Genomic DNA, 27,524 nt, shown 5'->3' on the forward strand with positions numbered 1-27,524 from the left:
CATCACCAGGGCATTAGGACCCACACAGACCGCAGGATGAGTGCCCCCTGCTGGCCCCAGTAACACCTCTTACAGCAGGCACCTTATTTTCCCAAGAGTCTTGCATCCAGGTACTGACCAGGCTCACACCTGCCGAGCTCCAGTGGGCTGCCTGCTGTGATTTGCAGGGTGATATGGCTGCTGGCTCAAATACTGACTAAAACTAGTGTGGCCTCCTACTGCTAGTGTAGATTCATGGAGAAACCACTTAGACCCCAGGTCACCCAGCAGAGTTTGGAAATAAGTAGACAGACAAGGTAGTCAGTATCTCAGTGTACTTTATTCTCCTGTTCTCTAAAGCTGAAAGCACACACAGGACAGAAACAGGTAGCACTGAGGAATGGTCAGAATTCCCCATTTGCAGAACAGTATTTTTCCAATTGTCCCCAATAAGTACAAAATAACCACAAAGGCAATAATAGCAATTAAAAAAAAAAACCTTGAGCAATCAAATTCAGGGAGCTGGAAAACCCCTATCATGCCAGCGTGCTAACACACCAGTGCTTCCCTCTCGGCAGTGGGTTGAGACCCCACATCATGCATACTGACAGCCCAGCTCTGGAAGGCACATGTTCGATACCCTGTACGAACAACAAGGGGCAGGCAGAAGAGTCGAGGATCATGAACTGCCTGCTTGAGACTGGTAACAGGTAAGAAATGCCACCCAATCCTCCCGGACATGTAACCTGTCTACAAGAGAAGCACCTGATCAGTTTAACAGGAGACTTACAGCGGGACTTGTCCCCTTCAGATCTTAAAACAGACCTTTTACCATGCCACTAAAAATATTTCTATATTACATTTACTGCATTTGATATGTAAAAACCAGCACAAACATTTTGCACAAAAAATGCACAAAAGGAATATGAAATATGAAGGTTCATAGAAGTATCTAAACTGCAATGCATGGAGTTCAAGTCATGTAAAAATACAGACTTATCTGTTAGGATCAAAGACCTGCAAAATGCAAAACAGGGCTCATTAAAACCCAGTTAAAATTCCTGCCACTGGTTACAAGATCATACTGAGACAGTCACACTTCTTCCTCTCTTCCCTCAGGACTGTCTCGTTGCATAAGTGTGGTTATGGTGAGTATGTAAACATAGCAATCACCACCAAATATATAAAAATTTCAAATACAATAACAGAAGGGAAAAGGATCAGCATCTTTGACATTTCAGTGTTTGTGCATTAGATATCAGGCATTTAACACCAATTATAAAAAAATGCCACAAATATATTGCTGAAAAGTATCCGGTTTAATGAGGATAAAAACATTCTCCCCTTCAAATAGAACCTAGTTACCAGTCTGAAAGAGACAAACATTTCGCCGACTCCAGAACACCCCTCTCCTCCCCAGCAGCCCCACAGCCTTCTTAAACCACAAATCTCTCATAAAAAAAAAAGGTTTTTAAAGACCAAAGTACAAAAAAGTGCTAGGGGAATGTTTGATACCATTTTATTCTTTTTCATTGCAGTGGAAAAATAGAACCTTTTACAAGTGCCTCTGTTTCTTTTAACAAGCTTGTAGACTTTTAAACTAAGTGCAGCAAGAAACCAATATCACAATGGAACCATTTTAATAAAAGCGCAGAAAAGGCCAAAGCAGTTTCCAAGTGGCAATTTTGCTCTTACAGGTCTACTCAAACTCCTTTGACTAATTTTTTTCATTACAACAATCCAAAATATTACCTGATTTGCTTTGTTTCAATATAAATTCTTTGGCACACTACTATTGTTTGGATTGATGTATTCAAGTGGGGCTGTTTCCAAAGTGTTACCTGCCAAATTAAAGTTTTTTTTTTAAGTTCAGCTGCTAATGCTTTCTCTCCTTTAAAACTTGGTGCATCATTAGACTTTACATTGTAATTTCACAGTCTGGAACTGAGACAGGCAGAAAGGGTTTATTTTTATTAGGCCTCACCTTAAAACGAGATCCCACAAACCCCTTTAAACCTTAAAAGGAAGGTCTGAACATTCGTCAGTGATTTTTCTACAGAAAAAGCAACATCTTCTCAATTTTTCATGTGCTGCCATTATCGACTTTTTATAGTTTCAGAAATGCGTTCACTTATTTGCAATGAGTTTTGTTTCTATTTAATATTTGAAAGTGAAGAAAGTGGATACCTCCTCACTCACACACACGCACGCTAAACTGGAGCTTGCCCTTTCAAACCCGCTCACAGGAATCCCATGCACAAACAGAGCAATGGTCTAGAGAAAGGTTAAGGGAGACGGGCAAGGGAGTCCAATTGTTTTCTTCCATTTCATTTAAGCTTTCTTCAACTCCAGCAGCAAAACCCATTTCAGAACTCTTTCCATGCAGTTTGATGCATTCTTCTATTCCTGGATCTCCGTCATTCTTCAAGTACTTCAATATTATCCACAGACCAGCCAAAGAAAGAGTTCAGTCCTTTTATTAACGTTTAAAAAAAACAAACTCCAGGTTTGGCGGTTTCTTCCTAGCCTGGTGATCCTTTTTGGAGAAAGATACCCTTTAGTTCGTGAACGAGCTGGCTACAGCCGTCCAGTTGTCGTTTTCTAGTCGGTTCCGCCTTCAGTGAGTGGACGCTGCGGAGGCGGAGGCGGCGGCGGCTGCTGCTGCTGGAATAGTATTCAGAAGGTGGTGTGATATCAAGCCTCACTCACTCATTCTCACATTCCCAAACACTCATCCGAGCACACTCCTCACTTCTGCTTAGATTTATTTTTCAAAAGATCGAAGAATTCCAGTGGGGTTTTCTCAAGATGTTTTCCCAATGGCATGAAATCTGAAGGAAAAGACAAATTTAAGCGTTATAGATGGAAAGACTGCAGTTCTAAAGGAGTACCACAGATCCAGCTATTGAAAGACAGAATACAGGGCAACGTCTGAGCCATAAGGACAGCTTCACAAACTTCAGTCCTGCTGTAGGGTCCAGATCAAGAACAGCAGCCTTAGGAGTATTTGTTTACATTAATGTGAGGACACGCAGAACTACTTCATTCTATCAAACTGTTTAGTATGGGACAGAACTGATGAAGCGCTTTCCTGTAGTATAAAAAGAGAAACAATCACACTAAATTTTAAAAACACCCCCAGCTCCGAGATGGCAGCACTTACCAAGCCTGGTTCTTTAGCTTCCGCAGCTCTTTAGTGGCCCATGTGGCAAGGGTCTTCGTTTTGCTTGTCTTTGATCTTCTTCCTTCAGTTAGCAGTTCGTTAATTACAGGCCTCACTTCTACTAACTTCATGACATCCTTGCCAAATGCTGTGCACAGGTCTCTGTGGATGTACAGAACACAACAGGATTTATAATCATTTTTTTATTATATGAATTGGATCTATGGATTGGCTTCATTACTCTGCCATACTCTGTGCACTACGGCTACCGTCGGATCACCCAGGTGGGGCTGCACACTGGGGGTGGTGGAGGGGATCCCCATTATCTGTCAAGCGCTTTGAGTGGTGTGTCCAGAAAAGCACTATATAAGTGTTAGCAATTATTAATTTATATACATATAAACTGTATGTTTGCACCCCGTTCCCGTCAGGGCTCCCGCTGTACTAGGAGCCTTCTTGAGATTGAACAGTACAGTGGAAAGTGGTTGCAGCCCTTTCATTTATTTTCTCAGCCGTCACCCGGCTCGTGCTGGTCAGTGACGAGATGCATGTAGTCTCTGGTGTGCTCTCTGACCTTAATCATAACACTGCTTTTACTGAATGGCTTCCATTTTCCACCCGTGTGAAAAAACATGACACTTGTGTTACCTGGAATTCAGTTTATGACCAGATTTTGTGCAATTATGATTATAGTATCATTATATGAATTTTTAAAGAAGGCAGTAGCCAAGCCACCTGCTGTTCCTATTTCATTGGTGGTATGAATTAACCAGGATATCACTGTAGGAAGAGTGACCAGAAAATCTTTGCGCTTAGTCTGGTTCAGCAAACAGGTTACTCTTATCAAATACATGAAGGGAAAAAGACTGGCTCTTACCCTATAAGGCCAGCAGCATTAGCCACCACCCCATCAGAGTGATCCTCGTCTTCTGCGATGTGGTGAATGAACGACAGAATGAATTCAACTCGCGGCTGTACAAGCATCACGTCCGCTACAGGAAAGGTAACAGGAGAGGCACTTTTACTAAATACAATACGTCAAAAACAAACATTTGCTTATCACCCCCTGCTTATATCCTACATGGACCACCTCGCTATTCCAGGAATGAAAAAGTCAAGATTAATTAAGTGAATACTCAAGCGCATGTCCAGTGACAGTCAAAGTAAAACATGCTTTAGTGTTAAAATGAAACCAGAACTCAGTTACCATTTAACAACTCTTGAAAACACAGATCAAAAAAAGTTAATTGCTCAAATCCACACAGAAACTGTCAGATCCCGCAAATTTCAGTGTACAGGCAGCCCCGCTGCCTCATATACCCTGAGTGAATAAGATCTAGTATACTCTGTGATGACCTAAAATCCTGTTTGCCAAGACTCAGAGCAGCAGGAGGAACGGTCATCAGGAAAACCAAAGTAGGAATCTAAACTTACGATGCACATTTTCCTGGTCACCCTTAAGGCCTTGAATGATGCCAGTGTAGGCCTCCAGACATCCTTCCCGCAGCTCATTGAGATAGTCCACCATGTCATAGTCTGTCTGCAAGAAAAACATTTGACAAGTCAGCATGTTGCACAGTTAATTTAAATAAGATTTTTATGCACAACAATAAATGATTGTTAATGTCACACTCAAAGATGCCTGTCAGATCCCACAAATTTCAGTGTACAGACAGGCAGCCCCACTGCCTCTTGTACCCTGAGTGAAGAAGATCCAGTATACTCTGTGATGACCTAAAATCCTGTTTGCCAAGACTCAGAGCAGCAGGAGGAACGGTCATCAGGAACAAAGCTCTTCATGAGAGACCATCCTGATCACAGCCTTCCCAGTACTCACCTTATCCACCTGAGCCTGGGATGCCTGCTGCAGTGTATCCAGCACAATGTCCAGGTACTTTTTGAACTCGCCTCCAATGGCCAGAGCAATGTCCCCAAAGGCTGAGAGAATCTGTGGCTTCACAGACCTGTGCACATTCTCATTCTAAGAAGGAAAACACAATCTTCATGAATATTTAAAAAATCATCAAAGTGGAAAAGGGGGGCCTCAAGGTTAGGTGAAAATCGTTCCTACAACCAAATCACTAAAAATAGGATTTAAATATGTACGTAAAGTCACTCATGTCTAACGTGGTGCAAAATGCATCAGGACTTTAATTACCAAACCATTCTAAAAACCCAAATGCAAAAGCAGTCGTACCCCCAGGTTTTCCAGCAGCAGTTGCATTATCTCGTCACAGTAAGGCAGGATATTTGACATGAGAGCTCTGCACAGGTCACACACTAGCCCCACAGCAGCCAGACAAACCTGAAAGAAATTGAAATGGTATCTTGCAAAATGTTTTTAACCACTTAAGTGCACTGCTGTGTACATTAAGAACATTTCCATAAAAAAATAGTTTATAGGCTACTAAAATAAATGATGTGGATTACAGACTAAGCCACCCAAAAAGATTAATTTTAAAGGCATGACCCATAACGCGACAAAAAGGGTGAAACAGATGTGCAATATACACAAATTAGTGCATTCTGGCTGACAGAGTGTGCAATAAACAGGGAGAATAAGCACATGAAGGGACTGTATTTACAAAAGCCTGTCAGAGCACTTATACCCCAATTCAACTTTCACTCCTGAAAGTAGTTTGGGCAGGTCAAAAGACCAGACTTCACCATTCACCTAAGCAGCAAACAACTGTAGTGTGGGCTTCTTCAAGAGAGACTACCTTGTGCAAAGCTTACTTGAATTTGGAAATTCACGATCCAGAATGTTGCTTCAGAAAGGTGTGAGGCAGCAAGAATAGCTGGAGGAAGGCACGTCAGAATAAGAGGCTTAAGGGATGTAGAGCAAATAGGGGAAAGTGTAAGAAAGGTAAACAGGGTAAAAAGGGACATGGACATACCTGATACTCTGCATAATTTTTCAGCCCTATAGCCAGAAAAGGTTTAAAGGCATCCATATACTTCAGGAAATCACTTCCCAGCACTGGAAAACACACAAGATTTTTCAGTGAAGGAGCGCCAGAGATGAAGGGTTCGGTGCGCAGAGCAGCCGGTCCGGAGCGTGGCCCAGCTCTCACCTTCCACCAAGGTGCTGACGGCCATGAGCGCGTCCTCCTGCACGCCCCCGGAGCCGGCGGTGCTCTGGAACATCCGCAGCAGGGACGCCATGACCACGTCGGAGATCTGCAGGGCGTCCTGGTGCTGCACCTTCCGCAGCACATTCTGCAGGGGCGCCGAGAGGAGACAAGCGCACGTCAGTCCGATCCCACTAACTGCTTCTAAATGTCTAACTTGACAGACACGGACACCAGTCCCAGCTACTTCCCACAAGTGACTGGCACGCATCATATCAGCAGGAAACACTGGGACATTTTGTTTAAAGGCTGTTACATCGTTAACCTTTTATATTTATGTTATGACTACTTCCTTTCGTCTATGCAATTAGCAGTCATGGTGTTCACTAGTTATACATTTAGCAAAATGCATTCACTGCCCTAAGTATAAGAGAATTATCAATGACAACTTAATATGTTACATTGGCAATCCATGTACACTTCATGTGATCTTTTGAAAAGAACTGTTCGTCCCTTTCCATGACTGCTGAAAATGTGTAACCATATACACATCTAAATTATTGGGACTAAAATGGAATTTATTAATGCGAGTTTTCGGAATGAAGAAGTTCTTCAATTGGAAACTAACTGGCCTCAAGCAAGTTTAAAGGGATGTCATGTGCCAATACCACTATAGACTAAATAGCCATAGGGGGTAAAAAAAGCTAGTGCTTCTCCTTAAGCTATAAGTACAGATTAGGAAAGTAAAAAAAAAAGATGGAGAATTCACAAGTTTTTACCTGAACCTGAAAGCCACACCGATATCCACTACACTGCTAGCTTTAGAGATATGGCTGGGAAGGCTAAGTTCAGTTTATATTCTGGGGTATGTCTGGGGGCCATCTGAGGTTCAGGGACATATAGAAAAACCTCTCACCTGAAGGGTAGCACACAGCAGTGACTGCAGGTCATTAAACTGGATTCTGTCTGATGTGCTCTGTATGTGAGACTTTAGGGAGAAGATAAGATTTGTTAGCTACCTTAATCAAAGGTCAGAATCCATTAAGTTATGATTGAATCATACACAATACAAAAAACAATTATAAAAAGCCAAACCTGTTTAACACATCTGTAACTTTATCAAATATGAAAGCATCATTCTAAAACAAGAAACACGAGACTTTATACAGTATCTCCATGATAAAGTTTTACACTGTTTTTTTGGTTATTCTGTTTGCCCTTTGAACAAAGTGAAAGCACTAACAAAGCAGACTGATTACAAACTGGATGTTTCAAACTCTACTGTAAATATCACAAATGATATTTAATGTCAGGTATAGTGGTTACGTCTCCATATCCTTCCTCAATACTTCAACGTACCTCCATCTGTAACACTTGCTGCAGCCTTTCCATGATGACCAGTGTGGTTTTCTGCACAGCTGGGTAACAATCTTTCGCACTGTTCTTTACAATTTCCATTAAGGCTTCATACGCTGCACTCCTTAAGTTATTCTGATGTCCATCAGGCCTGAAATCATAAAAACGTTGTAATTAGTTTGGTTAGTCAACCAAATCCTTGTTTGTTCTGTTCATACTCTTGACAGAATATCAGAAGTAAGAAAATGACCAACATCTTGACAGCCTTTGATGAGAAAAATGTTAAAACAGCCAACAGCCATATCACCCTGCAATTCAAAACTGGCAACCCACTAAAGCTCAGCAGGTGTGAGCCTGGTCAGTACCTGGATAGGAGACCTTCTGGGAAAAGCTAAGGTTGCTGCTGGAAGAGGTGTTAGTGGGGCCAGCAGGGGGCGCTCACCCTGTGGTCCATGTGGTTCCTAATGCCCCAGTATAGTGACGGGGACACTAAACTGTAAACAGGCACCTTCCTTCAGATAAGACGTAAAACTAAGGTCCTGGCTCTCTGTGGTCATTAAAAATCCCAGGTCCCTCGGCCAAATGAAAAAATACCAAAAATACCAATCATGGCCTCCTAACAATCCTCATCTCTGAACTGGCTTCATCACTCTGCTCTCCTCCCCACTGATAGCTGGTGTGTGTGGTGAGCGTTTTGGCACGCTATGGGTGCCGTCACTTCATCTAGGTGGGGCTGCACACTGGTGGTGGACGATTACTTGTAAAGCGCTTTGAAAGGACTGTCCAGAAAAGCACAATATAAGTGTAAGGAGTTATTTAAAAATACATTTACACAATGTTCTGGATATTTACAGATCAAGGTGTCACCTGGGAAGCCCTAGACAATGTATAAAGCTGTTCACAAATGGCTGAAAACTCTACATGTGAAATTATCTGCTCATCATCTTGCCCATGTGCTCACACACCTGTCTGTTGTCTCTAGGAGCTTCTGCACAATCAGCTCAAAGGAAGAGGACAAGCAGTAGGTCTCTGGCTCCTCCTGATCATCAGCTGCATCTGCAGCTTCATATGCAGCTTCAGCCAAGCTGGAGAAAGCCTAAAACACAGCAAAAAACACCCCAGTTAGAAATGGAGGTGCACAGTTTCTCTCAATTAAATCATTAACGACTAATTCTTTAACAGTTCACTGCAGTAACAGGTTGACCTGAACACAACTTCAAATTGCCTTGAACATAAAACGTGTCCAACTCTAAACATGAAGTTTACACACATTGCCAATCATTATAGTTTATATTATAATGAAAATAATTTAAAAACAGAACATTAACATAATAAAGTTGAAAAATGAACATAAGCAACTGCTGACTTATAACAGCAGTTAGGTTTTAATGAAAAGTGCCATTTTACTCAAAGAAACTATTTTACTGTGCGGCTTTAATACACTGAGGTAAACTCCTGACACTCTGAACTTGAACACGTACCCCTAAAAGAGGAGAAGGTAGAGATTCTTCAGTCAGCACAAGGGTCCAAATCTAAGCAGATGTAGTGAGTGGAATTGGCCTCAAACTACTCACAGGACTGCAGCAGACTGGAGCTTTACCACTGTCATGTTCTAGAGTCAATACTGTGATGAATGACCAGTGATCCTGCAAATCAATAATTCTAGTCTAGTAGTGTAGGGATATGGGAACTCACCCAGCAGACATTTGAAGCTACTCTGGGCTCAGCCCCTAGGCCCTCAATCAGACACTGAAGGAGGGGCACCAGGTAAACCTCATTGATGGCGGCTTCAGGGAGCAGCTCACAGATTCTCCCCACAGTCCAGGCTGTGGTGTCTCTCACCACCACACTGGGGTCCTTCATCAGATCAATAAGTGTGGGCATCGCCTGTGAACAAGATGGCAAGTCTTTACAATTTCACCACTACAGACTGAGGTATTAGGAGCCTCAACTAGTGCTGTTTACGTATTACCTTAGCATAAGAGACAACAATCACATACTTATGATTGCTTGAACAAGATAATATCAGTATCCGTCAGTTAAGCACTCTTTATGAACACTTGGTACTATACTAAAATGTATTTTTTTTTAACTAAGCACCATAAACAAGTTATAGACAGAAGGTTTGTTCTATAAACATAACTTCAATTTCTGCTAGAATTTTATTGGCTTTCTTCCAGTTCTGGAGTTTGTAGTGGTGATCACTGATCTTTTAAAAACCAGCTGTAACACTGACTGGGGAAGTTGGAGCTCTTTGCTGACCTGGATGACGAGGGGCTTGAGCTGGTTGAGCTCGGGACCCTCCAGAATGGACCCAAAGGCCATAACAGAGGCATCCCGGTAGCGCCAGTCCTGGTGCTTGATGTGCTCCTTGATGAAGGGCAGCACGTGCGGCACCACATCATCCTCGCAGCAGGTGGCCAGCAGCATCAGGCACACACCCGCAGCTTTGCAGGGGTTCCAGTCATCATCATCGTCGTTCTCATCCTGCAAGACACAGGCCAGGAGTTATTACCCAGCTCTGCAGAGCACCGGTGTCATACCCCAGCTCACCCCACCCCAGTCACACCCCAGATCCACATGGATCACAGTTGCAGGTGACAGCCCCGTCAGTCTCAGATTTGCAACATAGTTCTGCATCACTACTTGCATCAGAGTGGTGCATGATTTCTCATCAAGGACCAGGGGCTGGGACTGAACCATGTTTCATCACAGACACCAAGAACTAACCTTAAGGGTGAATGTGAACAATTATAAATTAATTTAAATTTAATCTGTGCCCCACCCTGCAAAAACTACACTGTAAATCTCCCTTTTCACAAGTAGTTTCTCTTACCTGCTTGGTCAGTGTTTGTGTAAGAATGGGCACCAGGTACTGCAGGGCTCCTTTGGCATAGAACTTGCTGGTGTGCTCTGGAGGTCTTCCCTGCTCAGATGCCTAAAAGAAAAATTCTGATCAAAATCGTACAAGATTTAAAAGTGTGTGTTTTGTTTTAAAAATCCCCATTTGTGAAAATGTGTCAAACTCAATCAACATTTCTTAATTTGCTAAAATCTGACTTTTTTGCCTCTAATTACAAAGTCTAGTTTTATCTCAAAATCCATAAAGCTGATAAATTCTTAATGTTTATGTAGGTTATGAATCCATGTTACTAGTAGTACCAAAAGAGATGCTCCTTCAAATCTTATTTGTAATCTGTATTTCGATTAGTGAGACCTTTCCAACTACCACACAGATCTCTAGCTGTCTGACTGGGAGGCTACAAGCATATCAGACCATGCAGTGAGCAGGAGATCTTCATTCACACTAACACTGGAGTACAGGCGGCTTCGGAACAAAATTCTACTAGAATGTAGAAAGAGCTAATCAACAAGCCAATCAAACAGTGATCGATTTGAAAAAGATCATTGATACAGCGGCAAGAGGGACTGGGAACAGGCTCAACTTTTGCAAGAGACAAGGACTCACCTCAGATGCCTCAATAGCCAGGTCCATCTCCTCATCACACACGTTTGACCAGAACTCAATTCCTTGCAGGGCAACTTCATCAATATCACTTTTCATGGCTTCTATTGTTATCTAGGAAATTTCCAAAAAGGCACCAAATCAGAAAAAAAAATAAAAGTAGACACTTTTTAAATCAAGCAATCATTGCTACAATTCAGTGTGCATGATTTCTTGTAATGGCAAATACTGGCAATATACAAAAAACACAATATCTGCTATTCCGTGAGTTTATAAAAGTGCATACATACTGCAAATAGAGCCGGACCCATGTATGTTTCCATATATTGGTAATACAGGGACATTATCTTCACAAGGTTCTGTAAAGCAGCTACTCGTACCTGCAGAGAGAAAAATACTGTTAGATCAAGTCTGTCACACATCTACAGCTGTCTTTCCCATTATAAGGAAAGGAAGCATGAAAAAACAGAATAAGAGACACTCTGGCCAGGTTGCTAGTAAGTGACAAAACCTAGATCAGTTATTAGCACTGATACAAACTCAAACAGGGTGAATAAGCTTCTCAATTGTAACCTCTTATATTCTTGCAAAATGGTACATTAAATATTAATTTACTCAAATTAGCCAAATGCATTAGAAAGGAGATTTTACTGTTATCGAGTTCTGTATTCAGTCAACAGTAATATCTGAATTCAGAAAGGTGACTAATGCAATAGCAGGCTCTAATAGTATGAAAAATCGTAAACTCACTTATAATTTAAGGTCTGCTCTGTTTCACTATTTAAGATAATTCACTATTCAATAAAGATACTCACTCTGGTGTCTGGGCACTGAGTTGCTTCGCAGACTACCTGCATAATGAAATGTCTTTCAGTCTGTAAAACAAAGGAGTCAGATTAGATCATTCTCATAAAATCATACTGAAAAGCCTTAGGTAATTCATACAGTCTCAGATTTAGTGGTTAAGATGTACATCACACTAATACTTCAGCGTGGTGCATGATCTTTCATCATAGACTGGATACAACTGTGGTAAAAACTTTATTTTGACTGTAAAAATAAATTGTGGTTAAAAAGGAAACGCTACTACTAAACATTTATAAGAACAGGAAAAGGAATAACTTCAAAAAATGGTCTACGATCAATGACAAACTATGAAGGTTGTCCAAAAAGTATCTTTTCATGGGCACAGAAGACAGTTGTGTTAAACAACACCAATATGCTACCTCAACCACATTAGTTTTGTTAGTTTGTAATCCATCACTACAATTTGACACAAATTATGCAAATACTGCACACTGGCATTTAAATTCAAAAGGTGGCTGTAACTGGTGAAAAAAAAAACGTAATTTATCCCTATATACCAAGTGTACAATTTCTGTACTTAAACTACACAAACAATGATAAACAACCTGCATAGTCTGAATGTAAGAAACTTAGGCTACTAGATGTCACATTCCAGCACAGTAATTTAGGCAAGAACTTAAGATGATTTAATAAAGCTTTCTTGAATCTGTGGTCCACAGCAATATTTTTTTATAAACAAAAACTCGATTTACACTACAGATTGCAGGTAACATTTCATTTTGGGCTGTATCATGTATTTAAATCAAACTATCAAAACTATACCATATGTTAACTGAATGCACATCCCTTTACCAATATCACTGTAAGGATACATCGGTTGCGCTGAACACACCTCTTTGTCGAAGTTACCCTTGGTAAACTCCAAGGAGTTGAGCAGGGCATTCGTAGCTGCCAGTTTGACGTTGTTGCTCGGCTCCTCTTTGCGCATGCCCTGGATGATGGCTGTAAGTATCTGATTGGCATTATCCTGCAGCTGCTCAGGGTCCTGTGAACAGAGCGCACACCCTCATGCACAGGGCTGGACAGCACATCACCACGCAGGCGACAGTTAAAAACAAGAGAGCTTGCTGTGCGTGCTGGGAGAATTCTTTCATTAGTGTGTACTGAGGCTCTCAAGAAGAGAGAATCACCCTCAAGTCAATATGTTAAGGAATAATTCCTGCTCTTGTAAAATCAAACTACAAATTGTAATGCGACAAAGTTTGTACATAAATGCTTTCCTCCTGCTCGTTTTTGCTCAGGCTGAGCTTTGTTACAGAACTGAACCCTTAATAGCAAGAATAATAACAGATTGAACAAGAATTGAACCTTTTCCAGATCTTTAACACAATGCAGGTTGTCTTTTCATGACTGCATTTCTTATTCCAAACTTCAAAGATCAAATTGTTTTTCTTCATTCTGCATAATGAAGCTCCCTCACACCCAGACAACATCAAAATAATGGACCATTACTCATTGGCAGCAGATTACGATCTGCGAGCTTGATTGCAATTTTTCCTCCCCAAAAGGCCACTTCCTTTCACCCCAGCAAAACCTGCTTTTAAACACTGAACTAGCAAAGACTGGAAAATGCACCGGTTTAGATTTATCCCAAGTCTTATTCTCATTATTCTCATTTGCACAGTTAAGTGCAATTAAATGGTGCATAAACATTGAGGGCTACAAGTCCGAGCACAAAAACTGAACACATTGCCTAGTGACTGTTGAATATGTAAATCAACTCACTCTTGAGAAGGTGCACCCTAATTTGGTAGATTTCCCTTCCCTGCCATTAGGAACAAAGACTACAAGTGAGAGGATGACATGGTGCTATGCAGACAGCTTTGTTTCCCGGAGACAAACTCCCGGACCTCATGTAGCCACATCTCAGAGGAAACATCCACTCACACAAAATGGCTGAGTGAATTGTGCCAGATACCCACAACCCTTTGTGAAGAGATGCCTGCTCCATTTACGTCATCTAACAATAATGTGGGAAAACCCAGAGCTTGCTTTAAATAAAGCTGCACAAAATTAACAAGCTGTTAAATGCTTCTGTGTATTTTAAATACATCACCAGCAAAGCACTGGTTGTTTAATCAAATCAGCGACAATTTCTCAAAGTGGCCAGTTTCAGTCTCAGTGTAGAAACCAGTGGTGCATCAGTCGTCAGAGTGGTGCATGGTTTCTCATCATTGACCTGTATGGCTGGACTATTTTTACACATTTCCCTGTAGCATGCACAGGAGAGAAGTAGCTCCTTACTCTGACATAATTCCTGTGCTCTGCTTATCATGTCTCCACCACTAGATCAGACCTGTTGGGTCCTGAAATCTTAAATTCACCTCATCAAATGCCATTTCCTTCCAGTATCAGAGAAGTGCATTTACTCTAATGAAAACTGCACAGACAACTAAGGAACCGTGAGAAAAAACTTTGTACTTCCAGTGTTAAGAATCCATGTCAACATTTTATCATGGTAAAAACATGAGAAGCAGAGAGATTTAGCTAAATGAAAAAACCCTATCAGGTCAGACCCCAGGTTACACAGGGATGCTGAAATCATGTAACTCAAGGTGTAAAGTCTACTGAAAATGAAGGAATCAATTAACCATGAAAGATGGAACAAGTGAGAGGATACAAGAGTTCACCACTCTCCTGCATGGAGCAGGGCATCGGGTGAGTCTGAACATCGCTCATTCTATAAAGCATGTTCACAAAACTCAGCTTGACTTGAACCTGTGTCACGGGTGTCCGACTGTAATGAACCCTTCATCTGAAAACGTATAAAATTTAGTGCTTTTGCAATCAAACCGACAGATAGAGGAATATCAATCCTTAATATAACCCCTTATAAACAGAAATACTTACTATGTCCTGACATATGTACCCAATGGCCTCCAGTGTTGACTCCTTCATGTGTTCAGTGCTGTTGGGATCTGTGACATTTGCTACAAGTTGGGGAATGAGCTCGGGCCACTGGTTCACTGGGATCTCAGCACATGCTATCCCAGCCACACACTGAGAGGCTGAACTGGGCCTGTATGTTTCTGTACCCAGAGTCTGCAGCACCTGTAACAAGGAAAGTTGTCAGTATTGGGTTATTAAAAAAGGTCTGCTTATGTCTGCAGTGATACACAATTCCTTTAACTCCAGTTTAATAATAAAAGAACTGTCCATTTAACACCAGTGTCTAAAATAATAAATATGGAAGCTAGAAGTATTATAGAGCACTATGATGTAATAGTTCAAAAGAACACAACAAGCACCCCAACAACACCACCATACTGGCTTGATACACTTGTGTCTGCTATGAAGCATGGTGAATGAACCTACTTCGTCTCATATAAAGAACCGAAAAACTTCAGCTGGTAACTGATCAGTTCTGAATGCAGCAGCTGTGCCAGACTTACATAGTTCTTTATTTCTCTCCGTGCGTTGGCATCTATCGCGAGCCACCTCTGCTGATACTGCGTCTTCACATCAGGGTCTTTGGAGGTTAGGGAATTCTTCACCTGGAGGCCAGCCGCCACCCGTGCCACCTGACTGTTCCCCGGGTTCGCCAGCACTTTCGACAGTTCCACCAGGAAGGTAGGCTGGGAGATGAACAAGCCACAGATATGAGCCATCGCAGCCAAAGCAGGAGCTGACCCCTGACCCGAATCCACACTACAAGAGCAGCATTCCAAGCGGTAACCCCTTCCCTTTTAGAACAAACAGCCACTTCTGCGTTTATTATGTTCACTTCTGCAAGACCCTCAGTTAACACTCTCAGCCACAGCAGGCACCAGAGCAGTACTTTACCACAAAAATGTGTCCGTTCATTTTCTGTTAATAAATGCCTCTTCTGCCATTACGGATGGCTCTAACCGAACTGCTCGGCTGAGACCTAGAATGCAGATGCCTGCACGGCATGCCGAAACCACGAACCAGGCCGAGCGCTGGAAGGTCAACTCCTCAACTTATCCAGTGTGTTCTCTGGGAATGCCTTTGGACGTCACAATCAATCTCTGCCAACTATTAGTTACTATTAGGCCTCTGTTTTTGACTTTCACAAGTTTGTCCTACTAATTAGTTATTAGTTTAAAAAAGGGCAGTTGCCATACTTTTCCATACTGTTAGTACTAAATGACAAAGAGCTAAACCTTATTACATGTCTTAAAAAGATTTCAATTACTTAAAATAAAAGGCAACGGTAGAAGTAAAATGAGACGTTAAGCAGATTCATGGTAATCTTCAAATGCCAGTGTTTTTGTTGCACATGCATGCACCACTGCATGGTTGGAACAGAGCTTGCAAATAGCAGCCTGCACTGAAAAGGGTATTCTCATGAAGGTGGCTCTGAACAACATGAGTGGCTTCGTAGTTCAGATCTTTATCTTTGAACATATGTAAAAATGATAGATACTTTAAAGACCGGATTATAAAGCGTTCATAGTAGTATTGAAATTTGCACTTTAACTTATGCATAAGTTAAAAAATGACTATCTACGCTGTACACTGCACATATAACCACCAATCCGAACACTCTCCTTTGCTGAAAAGTAACCTTTTCTGTCCACGCCTACATCTGCAGAGCCTGGGGAATAACTTCAGGACATCGATGGTCATTCGTAAATAACTCTGTACCAGAGGTGAAAGCAGAAATTACTCTCGGTTTCTAAGCCAGATGCACAGACCACCAAGCCCGTCTGTAAGCGGTCAGGCCCCGCGGATCGGCGCTCACATGGCCCCGGACTGGGCCCCTGCCTCTACCGAGCCCCCACGCCCTGTACGGGAGCCGCCATTGGACACGCTGCACGGGAAATCCGGGCCCGCGATTCTCCACGCAGCGCGTCAATCAAACTCACAGCCGATTACAATGGAGTGGGCAGCGGGGGCATGGCGCTTTTTCATTCAGGATCTTTTCTGCGTAATGGAGGACTTGGGCACCAGACAGGGGGCAAGAAATCTACGCAGAGCACAGACTGGGGGGGTGAAAAAACCAATACAAACCAAGTTCTCAATAGCTGCCTGCTCCAGAAACTTCTGCGCAGCCTCCAGCTCATTCCGATCTGAAATAAAATGAACAAAAATGTCGCTTAAATCCGCTAACGGGTACTCAATGAAAATACCCTTATAGATCAGCAATTTAGACATCTACACGGAGGCCTAGAATCGTACAGCTAGAAATCTCCATTTTCCTAGAAAATCACTCCCAGGCGGAGCTCGCAGGCGGCGGAGCGCCCCAGGCCGCGGCCGGCAGCTCATGCGGGACCACACGGACCGGCCGCCAGGGCTCACCGCGCAGGCGGGCACGCCGGAAAACGGCACTCAGATCCCCAAGTTAGTGACACCACTAATCTGCAGCCCCATCATTCGACTTCGAGCTGCCCACAGACCCACGATTTAAATAAATTGTACAGGAAACCACCGGTGAGATGCAGAAGTTACACCGATCCACGACCCGGCCTTTCGAGCCCTACAATTACACCTCCTGTTCCGATTAGGCCGCTTTCCCAGACAGACCTCGCCGGGCCAGCCGGTGCCCAGAGGCGCCCCTGGACTGGCCCAGGGAGGCCAGCGGGAGCCCAGGGGCCGCGCCGGGAGGCCGGGCGACGTGCGCGGGGAATCGGCCCCAGAAAGCCGGTCCGGCAGGCTTGCAGGCCGAGTCCACCCCTCCCTCCCTTTCACAAACAACTTTCCGTTCCGGAGCCCGATTCTCCCGGGATCCACGGCTTTCAAGCCGAACAAGCACCGGATTGAAAGCAGTTGTGAGGACATAAAGAGAAGTCCCGCGGCTCCGGGGGTATAATCACCTGGAGAGACAGTTTTTTCGAGGATGGTGATGAGCTCCATTCTGCCCGAGCCGCTCCACACAAGTAGTAGCTGGTAGCGCACCACAGAAACCGGATCAGACTCCTTCTGTATTCAGGCGATATGACATGAAAGTTTCCAAACGGAGGAGGGCGGACGATGAAACGCGTTTCCCCAGCGAGCGCCCGGCGAGGCGGTAAGTGCTCTCCGAGCGGCAGTGCTGCTGTCTGGGGGGAAGGAGCTGCTTCACGCTCCCGCGGAAGGATATCACGCGCCGCCGCAGTGGCAGAGCCTCCTCCCCTCCGGCGCGCCCCCGTCCCCGGCGCGCCCCCGAGGCCCGCTCCTGCCCGCGCCGCCGCGAGAGCCGGCCTGTCCCCCCTGCCAGATGTGCGCGCTCCTGCGGACGGAGCGGGGGCGGCTGTCCCTAATAACAGCAATATTCACCCGAATATTCATTATAATAGAGACGTCCTGTCTGCAGGATTACATCCACAAGCCTGTATGTAAACTATAGATCTATAGTTTACTGCAAGTCACATTATTAGCGTGGGGGTAACACAGCTAATGTTACAACATGGTGTAGTAACAGATGTAGTACAGAGTGAGGTACTTTAAAAAACAGCAATACGAGCAGCAAGGTAACGTGATCGGGAGAAACAGACAGGCGAAACGTGGGCTCAGGGATTGAGGAGACCGGCGGAGCGCAGCGCAGGCCTGGCCTGTAGACACGGGCACACCCAGACCCCGGCACGACGGGTGGTCTCACATCATCCTGCTGGCTCCTTCTGCGGCTCCAGGAATAATTACTTAGGGGGTCTTGCATGTGAGGAGCGGAGCCACAGTGAATCATTTTAGTATGTTGATTTTTTTCCTTTGTACCTCTTAAGTAAGCAATGCAGTATGCTGAATTTATGTTTTATCAGAAAGAACTGTAGCCGTCACCGATATCTATCACAGTATGCAAAATACACTTTCCCGGTGGGGTGACTTAACCTCCCCCCCCAGCCTCATGAAAGAGCCCTGAATATCAGTATTTTTCTTAAGACCTAGAAAACGAGATTTGCTCAAACAGTGCAACATCCGCCCTGTCGACGTTTAGCACGCCTTTTCTTCCGTAATCCACATTCAAAAACGAAAGTCAGAAAAGTAAATGTAGGAAGTAGATAGGAGCATTTTAATAGATCCGAAAAGGCAGATTCCTTGATAACCATCAACTCCGCGGCACTTTCCCGTGCCTTGTCCGTGTGTGTGCGGGGGACTATTTGACTCCGTCTGTGCAAGGATACACGGCCCGCAGGGCGCGATGAGGCGCTGGAAGAGTTTGTACTTCCCGCCCGGCGGTGCGGCTCGCGCAGCTCGCGGCCCGAGGGCGCTGGGTTTACAGACAGGGCAGGGCGCGTGGACTGCGCAGAGCTCGAGGTTTGCCCAGCGGAAGGCAGTGCGATTTGCTTCCAGGTATAACGCACAGCAGCTACACGAGCCCTGTTTAGTATAAAATATTCAAATCAACAGTCTCAAATATTAAGAAGAAATTTTGTCAGAGAGTTTAAGATTGTTCTGTTACATAACATTGCTGGATAAGGCCATCACCAGAGGAGGCCTGAAATGCTACAGAGAAGCAGACATTGCAGTTCAGTGGTATTGCAGCCATAACAGACAGCTCATTTACAGCTGGCTGCAGAGCACAAATTAGCTTGACCTCAAATTGCAAAAACTGTGTAAAACTAAAATGGTGTGCTTTGGTGTCCGCCTTCTGCAGGCTAAGGCTGATGCAAGTCAATCTTTTCTGAATAAGAGGTTACCGAACAGCTAGACTGGTGCTAAACGGGCCAATCCTCTCCTGGTTTGGTTGCTTGCTTTATGTTCAAAGTTCACGGCAATCAGATTTTAATATATAAGAATAATAAAAATCTGTGTTTTTCCCTCATAAAAGTATTTAATAGCGACTCAAAACTGAAAAACAACTGCTTGGCCTGCAGTTCTGCGGCCCGTGTGTGGGCCCGAGTCTCCAGTGTGGAGAAGCAGCTTCAGCTCTTGTGGCACCACTGCCAGAACAGCAGCTGTGCCAGTTCCCGATTCTCTGCTCAACACAGCAGCACGGTCCAAATACTGGACACACCCCAGGGAACTGGGTAATATGGAGATGCACTTCTCAGCTCAATCTCCTTTGGCATGAAGGATAACCGCTCCAGGTTTGCAAACATACACATCAACACTGTCATTGAAGAAAGGAGTGATGTTGGCATTCTTTCCTTTTATTACATTGCTTTATAGCAATATTTTGTTTCAGTTGCCAGTAACCTATGACTGACAGGTCCTAACAAGTTTGTAAGAGAGTAAAAAAGAAAAAGCGATTTCACATTGACACTTCTTGTTGATTTTTTATTTTATGAACACCAACCGTTTTTTAAACAAAAGCACAACAGATGTTTCAGGGAAGCAATTTGACAATTAGTTTGATGACCTTCTCCAGTATGGTTCAAAGCCACACTAAATAGCAAATTGTATGTAAATATATCCTTTCAACAAGTCTACACGTAGATTTGTAATGTTAGTACAACATTGCTTTATTTTCAGTGTAGTAACTATTACCACTTCACAGTGTAATAATTATTGCAAACCAGTTTAACCAATTTAAGGCTTCTTAATTCAATAGCCGTGAAATCCTAGTTACTTTGTGGCAAAGTTCTCAGGGCCTGAAAGTTTCATTTCTTTAAAACTAATTTAATATGCAGCATTATCTGTAAATGTCATTTAAAAGGCCCAAATCGCTTTGAAGAACTTTTCATGAGTTTCACAACTTTAAAACAATTGCTAAATCTACTAAAATATCTGTATCTAATTTTATTTAATGTGGCTGATACACAGATGTGTTTCCAGGCAGAGGCTCTGTGCTGCTCTACAGAGGACGCAGCTCAGGGTCAAGGAGGTGTGGGACCATGGAAAAGAAAAGAGTCCTTCTGGAAAAGGGCTACGAAACGGAGGAGGGAAGAAAATCATGTACATCACCATTCTTGAGTGAGAAGTCTTGCGTGAATAAACACTGGATAGATACATATCAAGTTCCATGCTAGTTTCAGCCATTCCCACTGAGCTATTCTCAGCATCACCCTTCAGCGCTGCTGTGTGCTAACGGCTGCTCTCCGCGCGAGGAGAAGTTAAGCCCATCCTGCCCAGCTCCACTTGACCGCCTGACCCCCAGTGAGGTGCCAGAGCTGCCTCGTGGTCGCTTGACGCTTTGTTTCCAGAAAAGCAAATTCATCATTTCACAGTACGCTCAACAATGCAACATTTCCACTTATGTCAATATGAAACAAAATTGGCCAGAATCATTTCACACCAACAATGTTATGTTGTGTGTTTTAAGTTATGTTGCTTAGTTACTTGCAAGCACGGTTCCGTCTGGGGAAAACAATCTGGCGTGGGCAGAATGGGGTTAACTACATTCATTTTCCAACCAGTCTTGTCTACTTGATGTGGAGAAGTGGAGTCAGGAGAGCGTGGCTGACTCCTCCCTCGGCCCCTGGCCCGGTTGCGGGACGGCGCGGGCCGCAGGGCGTCAGACGGCGGCGCTGGGTGGGGCTCGGCGCTGCAGGATATACTGGTGGATGTCCTCGGCGTCACGCTTCAGCCAGGCGGTGTTCAGGAGGATGTTCTCGCAGCACTGCTGCACCGTCCGCTCGGCTGCGGGGGCGTGGTGGCTCTCGAAGAAGCTCTGGGGGGGGGGGGCAGACAGTTCTGGTCAGTGTGAAACACAAAACTCCCCCTGGCAAAACTACACTCTGATGGGGTAATTAACACATTTTAGTGCACACTAACTATGGCTGATACAGGGGATGATGTTGTATTAAATTTCCCAAGGGAACCTGCAGGCTCTTTACTTTGTGTCCAGTATAGCTTCCTCTATGTGCTCTGTGCAGCCCCAGGGCCCAGGGGTGTGAGGTTTAGATGTGTGTTGTTAGATGGAGACAGAGCTCCTTCACGAACCTACACAGTCTATACACCCCCACATCCCAAAAAATATTAAATCCTTAATATTCACTGAAGAAACACTGATGAAACACGCTAACCATTAGCAAAAAGGCAGCGTGCGAGTTCATTCAAATACAGTACATATTGTGAATTTATAGTGGTTGTTGTGAGCTAATTAATGTGTGAGGAAAACGGGCTTTGAAATGAAAAAAAATGCCGATGATTGGAACTATTACCGCATTTGATACTAGCACTGAGGACTGGGCAACGTACATTGAAAGAGTGGAAATGTACTGCGAAGCAAATGATGTAGCAGACAATAAGAGAGTGTCTGTCTTGTGGAGTGTGATGGGAGCAAAGACATACAGGTTGCTCCGTAGTTTGTTAACCCCTAACAAACCAGCAGAAAAAACGTTCAAGGAAATCATTGACACTGTACATGGACATTTAAGCCCAAAACCTCTGGTAATAGCCGAAAGGTTCAGATTCCACAAACGGAACCAATCTAAAGGTGAAAGTATTTCAGAATATATGGCAGAGATGCACAGACTTTCAGAGCACTGCCAGTTTGGAGCTGGACTGGCAGATGCATTAAGGGACAGACTTGTATGTGGGATGCATAGTCAGAGCATACAAAAGAGACTGTTAACAGAGAAAGATTTTACCCTGGAGCATGCTCTGAATATTGCAATATCTATGGAGACAGCAGCAAAGGATTCATAAGAGTTGCAACAAAGAGCAACAGAATGTGCAAACAATAAAATGTCAGTCAAAACAGGGAAAATGTTACCGCTGTGGCAAAGAGTCCCACGATGCAAATGACTGTTGGTTTAAGGCCAAAGTGTGTAGAAGGTGTCATAAGAAAGGCCACATTGAGAGAGTGTGTAAATCAGAGAAAAAGAACATACATAAATATGACAGAATACATATTCTTCATATAGAGCGTAAACAACTAATGTGCACCAGGTGGCCGAAAATGAATCAAATACAGTGAACCCAGTTCAGATGATCTCTCGTCTCGAGCTGCATAGCATTACCGAAGCAGAACGCAGGGTCATTTGGATAACTCCAGAAGTGTCGGGAGTTAAACTCAAAATGGGTCCACTTTATCTGTTATCTCTGCAGCCGAGTACAAATGATTGTCCTCAATAATACTGCTGCAAAAGACTTCAGTAATATTAGAGACATATACAGGGGGAAAAGGTGTCCCCAGAGGGCAAAATAGCAGCGAATGTGAAATACAAAGACGAACGGCAGCAGTTAGACCTGTATGTACTGGAGAGTGGAGGCCCTGCATTACTCAGACATGAGTGGCTACGAAAAACACCGCTGGACTGGCATGCTATAAAAGCACTGAACGTGTTCCCACATGGCACTAACAAGGACACCAGCAAGAGTTTGGCTCAGATACTAGCAGATGCTGAACAAGTGTTTGAGAAAGGGATAGGAACATTAAAAGGAATAAAGGCAAAAACTGAACTGAAAGAGGACACTACTCAAGTTCCATAAGGCTTGACCTGTACCTTATGCAATCCTCCCCAAAGTGGAGGCAAAGTTAGAGACTTTGGAGAAGTCAGGGTTTCTATCTAAGGTAGAGTGGAGTGAGTGGGCCACACCCATAGTCACGGTGATGAAGAAAGGAAAGAAAGGAAGCGTGCACATCTGCGGGGACTTTAAAGTGACTTTAAATCCAATACTTTATCCCTTGCCACGTATTGAAGATATATTTGCACCATTGTTAGGTAGAGAACGTTTCACAAAGATTGAGTTAGTCCAAGCTTACCTTCAAATGGAATTGGAGAATACCTCAAGAAGTTCTTAACCATAAACACACATAAAGGGCTCTACCAGTACAACTGTCTTGTTTTCGGAATTGCGTTGGCCCCCTGCCCTCTTGCAGAGGGCAATGGACTAAGTGCTATAAAGCATTCCTGGAGCACAGTGTTACCTTGACGACATAATTGTGACGGGGATAAGCGATGAGGATCACCTAAATAACTTACAGCAGGTCCTGGCTAAGCTGCATGAGTATGGGCTCAGACCCAATAAAGACAAGTGTGAGTTCTTCAAAAGGGAGATCTCTTACCGTGGACATGTGATAGACAAGGATGGTCTTCAGAGGTCACAAGATAAAATTGAAGCTGTACTTAAGGCAACACAGCCACAGAATGTGTCTCAACTCCGTTCATACCTAGGACTTGTGAACTACTACCACAAATCCCTACCCAACCTTTCTACTGTGCTGCATCCTCTAAATGCACTGTTGCACACAGGGTCACATTGGAAGTGCACAAACAGCTGTGAGCAAGCCTTTCAAAAGACAAAGAGACTCATAACTTCTGATGTAGTGCTCGCGCACTTCAATCCATCCTTACCCATCAGACTGGTGTGTGATGCATCGCCATATGGAATTGGTGCTGTGCTGTCACACAAGTTTCCACATGGCTCAGTTAGACCAATAGCCTTCGCCTCCAGATCACTGATGACTGCCGAGTGCAACTATGCTCAAATAGACCGGGAAGCCCTGAGTCTTTATGAGGTGTAAAAAAAATCCATCACTACCTACATGGTCAAAAGTTCACCATGGTTACGGACCACCAGCTCTTGGTCTCAATATTCAACCTCAGGAAAGGTGTCTCAGTGATGATGTCGGCATGGCTACAGCGATGGTCACTTTTCCCTGGTGCCCACCAGTATGACATTGAATACAAAGGGATGAAACTACATGGTAATGCAGGCTTGTGGCGCTTGCCACTGAAAACTACAGAGGAGTCAAATGTTGTTGATCCAGCTGATGTATTCCACATCACAATCATCAGTTAGTTACCCATCACCAACGCCCTCATTCAGAGAGAAACCCGTAATGACCCAACATTACCTAATGTCTATGACATAACTGCGAGAGGATGGCCTGCACACGGAGACTCGTTGTATCTGGCATTCTCAGTGAGGAGAGACCAGCTGTCTGTGTACCATGGAACACTGATGTGTAGCTCTAGAGTGGTCATGCCCTCTAAATTGTGCAGCAGAATGTTAGACACACTACATGAGGGACACTTAGGCAAAGTAAAGATGAAGAGCCTTGCCCATAGTTACATGTGGTGGCCAGGAATCGATAAGCACATTGAGGATCTCACAAAGGCTTGCCCTGGATGTCAGAAGGTTCAGAACACACTGCCTTTAGCTCCCCTTCACCCATGGGAGTGGCCTTCGGCACTATGGGAGAGAGAGCACGTTGGCTTCACTGGACCATTTAAAGACTCAATGTTCCTAATTGCAGCTTACAATCACTCTAAATGGCCTGAAGTTGTTCCAATGAAAACAATTACATCTGAAAGGACTGTTTCTGTTTTGAGAACTATATTCTCCAGGAACGGGTTACCAGAACAAATCTGCATTGACAACAGACGTCAGTTTGTCTCAGATGAGTTCCAGATGATCATGAAGAAAAATGGTATCAAGCACATTACCTCTGCCCCATACCATTATGCCACCAATGGCTTAGCAGAGATTTATACAGACTTTCAAGAAAGCAATCAAAGCAATGGCCAATGACGAAATATCACTGCAGAACAAAATAGACATCTTCTTATATGTGTACAGGAATGCAGTGCATGGTACCACCAGCCAAACTCCAGCGATGATGTTCCTCAAGAGAAACTTGAGATCACACATGGACCCCATCAAACCAGGTGTCAGGCGAGATGTTGAAAAGAAACAGTTTGCACACAAGAATGATAAACCTACAAGAAGCTTTCACGAAAGTCCTTGCACGGACTGACAAGTGGCAATCAGGAACAGCCACCAGAACAGGCCCTCTGACATACACAGTGGACATTGGACAAACTACTTGGAGGCGTCATGCAGACCAAATAGTGGACGCTCAGGAGAAATCCATTCCATCATCTGTCTCTGATTCAAGTGGCCATGATAAGGATGCTCTTGATATCACTACTCCAGTCTCAGCCAGTGCTGAGGACACTGTGCAGCATGATAGCACACCTGATGTGACTATTAACCAATCAGAGGCCCCAAGTCCCTTGAGAGGTGTAGAAAACCTCCACAAAGACTGTTCTGATACACTGTTTATTTAATTTTCTTTAAGGTTAGTTTAAGTTTAATCTGATATAACTTGTGTGTTCACTTTTTTTGTATGGTTAATTTAAGAGGTGAGGAAGTGTAATATACGTAGATTTACTCGCTGGATCTATTTCCTTTGGCGGATGTATACCTCCTCGGAGGCTATATTATATGTAATGTGTAATTGGAAAGAAGTTCCATGCAGTCCAGTAAATGAGAAGATCAGCCTGCAACATAGTCCTTGCCTCCCGTTACTTTGTTTCTTTTAGTAGTTTGTGTTGTGGTACATACATGACAGTAACTAATCAGCATTTTTCAGAAAAAAAGTGCAGGTGTGTTGAGGCACAATAGGGAGTTCTAAAGTAAGTCCAAATGTGCTGTTTTATGAATCATGAATGAATGCCCACAACTCTGGGCAAGGTTATAAAAAAGGAGTACTGTGCACAAACATGGCCTTCATCTGAATGTTTTATGAATTAATTTTGGGGGGGTGCGGTGGCTCTGTGGCTCAGGATCTGAGCCTGTAGCAGGAAGGTTACCAGTTTGTATCCCGCGGCCGGCAGAGGAATCCTACTCTGTTGGGCCCCTGAGCAAGGCCCTTAACCCTAACTGCTCCAGGGGCGCTGTATAATGGCTGACCCTGCGCTCTGACCCCCAGCTTCTCTCCCTGTCTGTGTGTGTCTCATGGAGAGCAAGTTGGGGTATGCGAAAAACAAATTCCTTATACAAGAAATTGTATATGGCCAATAAAGTGATCTTATCAGGACTTGGTAAAAATGCTTTTTCCAACAATAACGTTGCACCTAAAATATCCGACACAACTCCGAGCAAGGTTATAAAAAAGGAGTACTGTGCACAAACATAGCCTTCATCTACATTGTTTTTAATACACTTTGTAATGTGAACCCCACAGTGATTTTCCGGGACTAAAGGTCATGATAATGTGCACTAATGCATTGGTATCACTGGCATTTCAGGACCTAAGACAGAATACACTCTATGAATAGCTCAGGGTATTAATAGCTTCCTTAAATAAGGTCATGCTTGGAAATAGGTTTTATGTATAGACCATGTGTTCAAATTATTTTTTTAATACAGTAGGTACACGATAAATAGGTAAAATGTAGAACTTAAATAAAGAGATTTCATGCCAAAACTGTACAATGTACCAGTAAGGCCTCATTTACAAGACAGAATCAGGATAGAGTAAAATGACCAAGTACATTCCTGGGCTGAAGTGAAAAGTCATATAGTAACTTGGATTTGACTCATCTAGCCTGCATGATAGTTAGTAGCTAACAGATCACATTATTTTACCCGACCATCTAATGTTAGTCCGTGCTCCCACAATCCTTTGAGAAAAGAAGTGCTATTCTCTGTTAGAAATACACTTCTATAGAATTTACACCTGTCTCCCCTGATTCATGTCTTACTGCAGGGTTGACTTTCTCAGTGCCCCAGAGGATTTCAAATACTGGCATCAAGTCCCCTCACCAGGGGCATTGAACTGAAAAGATGACAAATGGACCCGATTGAAGTATTCAAAATCTTGACAGACACCACTGCCTGCTTAATGTTTACCATGTGTTACTTCACTTTGCAGAACAGTTGTGAGGGTGACGTAACTGAAGTGTTTTTACTAAATTTAAGACTGTCAAACCATGTGACCAAAAAACGAGTTGTGGAAAAACACTGCATCACAGACATGGCACAGAATGGTTCACCACCTTTAAAGGTAATTTAGGAAAAATCCCAAATGGAAAACCACATGCAAACCTGTAACATCCACTCTGAC

At 43.5% G+C, this 27,524-nt stretch overlaps 2 protein-coding genes and 2 non-coding genes across 5 annotated transcripts in view; all 4 read right to left on the reverse strand.

The window, feature by feature from the left end:
• Positions 1 to 300: 300 nt before the first annotated feature.
• On the reverse strand, positions 301 to 17,956 carry kpnb1 (karyopherin (importin) beta 1). The gene is made up of 22 exons (XM_006638388.3): positions 17,680 to 17,956; positions 16,877 to 16,935; positions 15,295 to 15,477; positions 14,753 to 14,953; positions 12,735 to 12,887; positions 11,851 to 11,910; positions 11,326 to 11,415; positions 11,039 to 11,149; positions 10,406 to 10,507; positions 9,832 to 10,056; positions 9,265 to 9,456; positions 8,535 to 8,665; positions 7,573 to 7,720; positions 7,130 to 7,201; positions 6,217 to 6,361; positions 6,040 to 6,122; positions 5,340 to 5,447; positions 4,980 to 5,123; positions 4,577 to 4,682; positions 4,020 to 4,134; positions 3,143 to 3,304; positions 301 to 2,810 (listed from the first exon to the last, which is right to left on the reverse strand). Coding segments are annotated over exons 1-22 (2,631 nt in total). The 5' UTR covers positions 17,720 to 17,956; the 3' UTR covers positions 301 to 2,809.
• Positions 4,409 to 4,547, reverse strand: LOC138225525 (small nucleolar RNA SNORA79). Its single transcript, XR_011183963.1, has one exon. It is a non-coding gene; the product is annotated as a small nucleolar RNA SNORA79 (small nucleolar RNA).
• Positions 4,783 to 4,925, reverse strand: LOC138225524 (small nucleolar RNA SNORA79). Its single transcript, XR_011183962.1, has one exon. It is a non-coding gene; the product is annotated as a small nucleolar RNA SNORA79 (small nucleolar RNA).
• Positions 17,957 to 20,038: 2,082 nt separating the features above from the next.
• npepps (aminopeptidase puromycin sensitive) overlaps positions 20,039 to 27,524 on the reverse strand; it is a 30,326-nt gene continuing 22,840 nt past the window's right edge. The window contains exon 23 of one of the 2 annotated variants that reach the window (XM_015362357.2): positions 20,039 to 21,392. In XM_015362357.2, coding sequence (XP_015217843.2) covers positions 21,237 to 21,392 — 156 coding nt within the window. In that variant the 3' untranslated portion in view covers positions 20,039 to 21,236. The remainder of the gene's footprint in view (positions 21,393 to 27,524) is intronic. The other variant, XR_001480258.2, reaches the window with a different exon arrangement.

This window comes from Lepisosteus oculatus, chromosome 28 (assembly GCF_040954835.1).
Source record: "Lepisosteus oculatus isolate fLepOcu1 chromosome 28, fLepOcu1.hap2, whole genome shotgun sequence".
Lineage (NCBI taxonomy): Eukaryota > Metazoa > Chordata > Actinopteri > Semionotiformes > Lepisosteidae > Lepisosteus > Lepisosteus oculatus.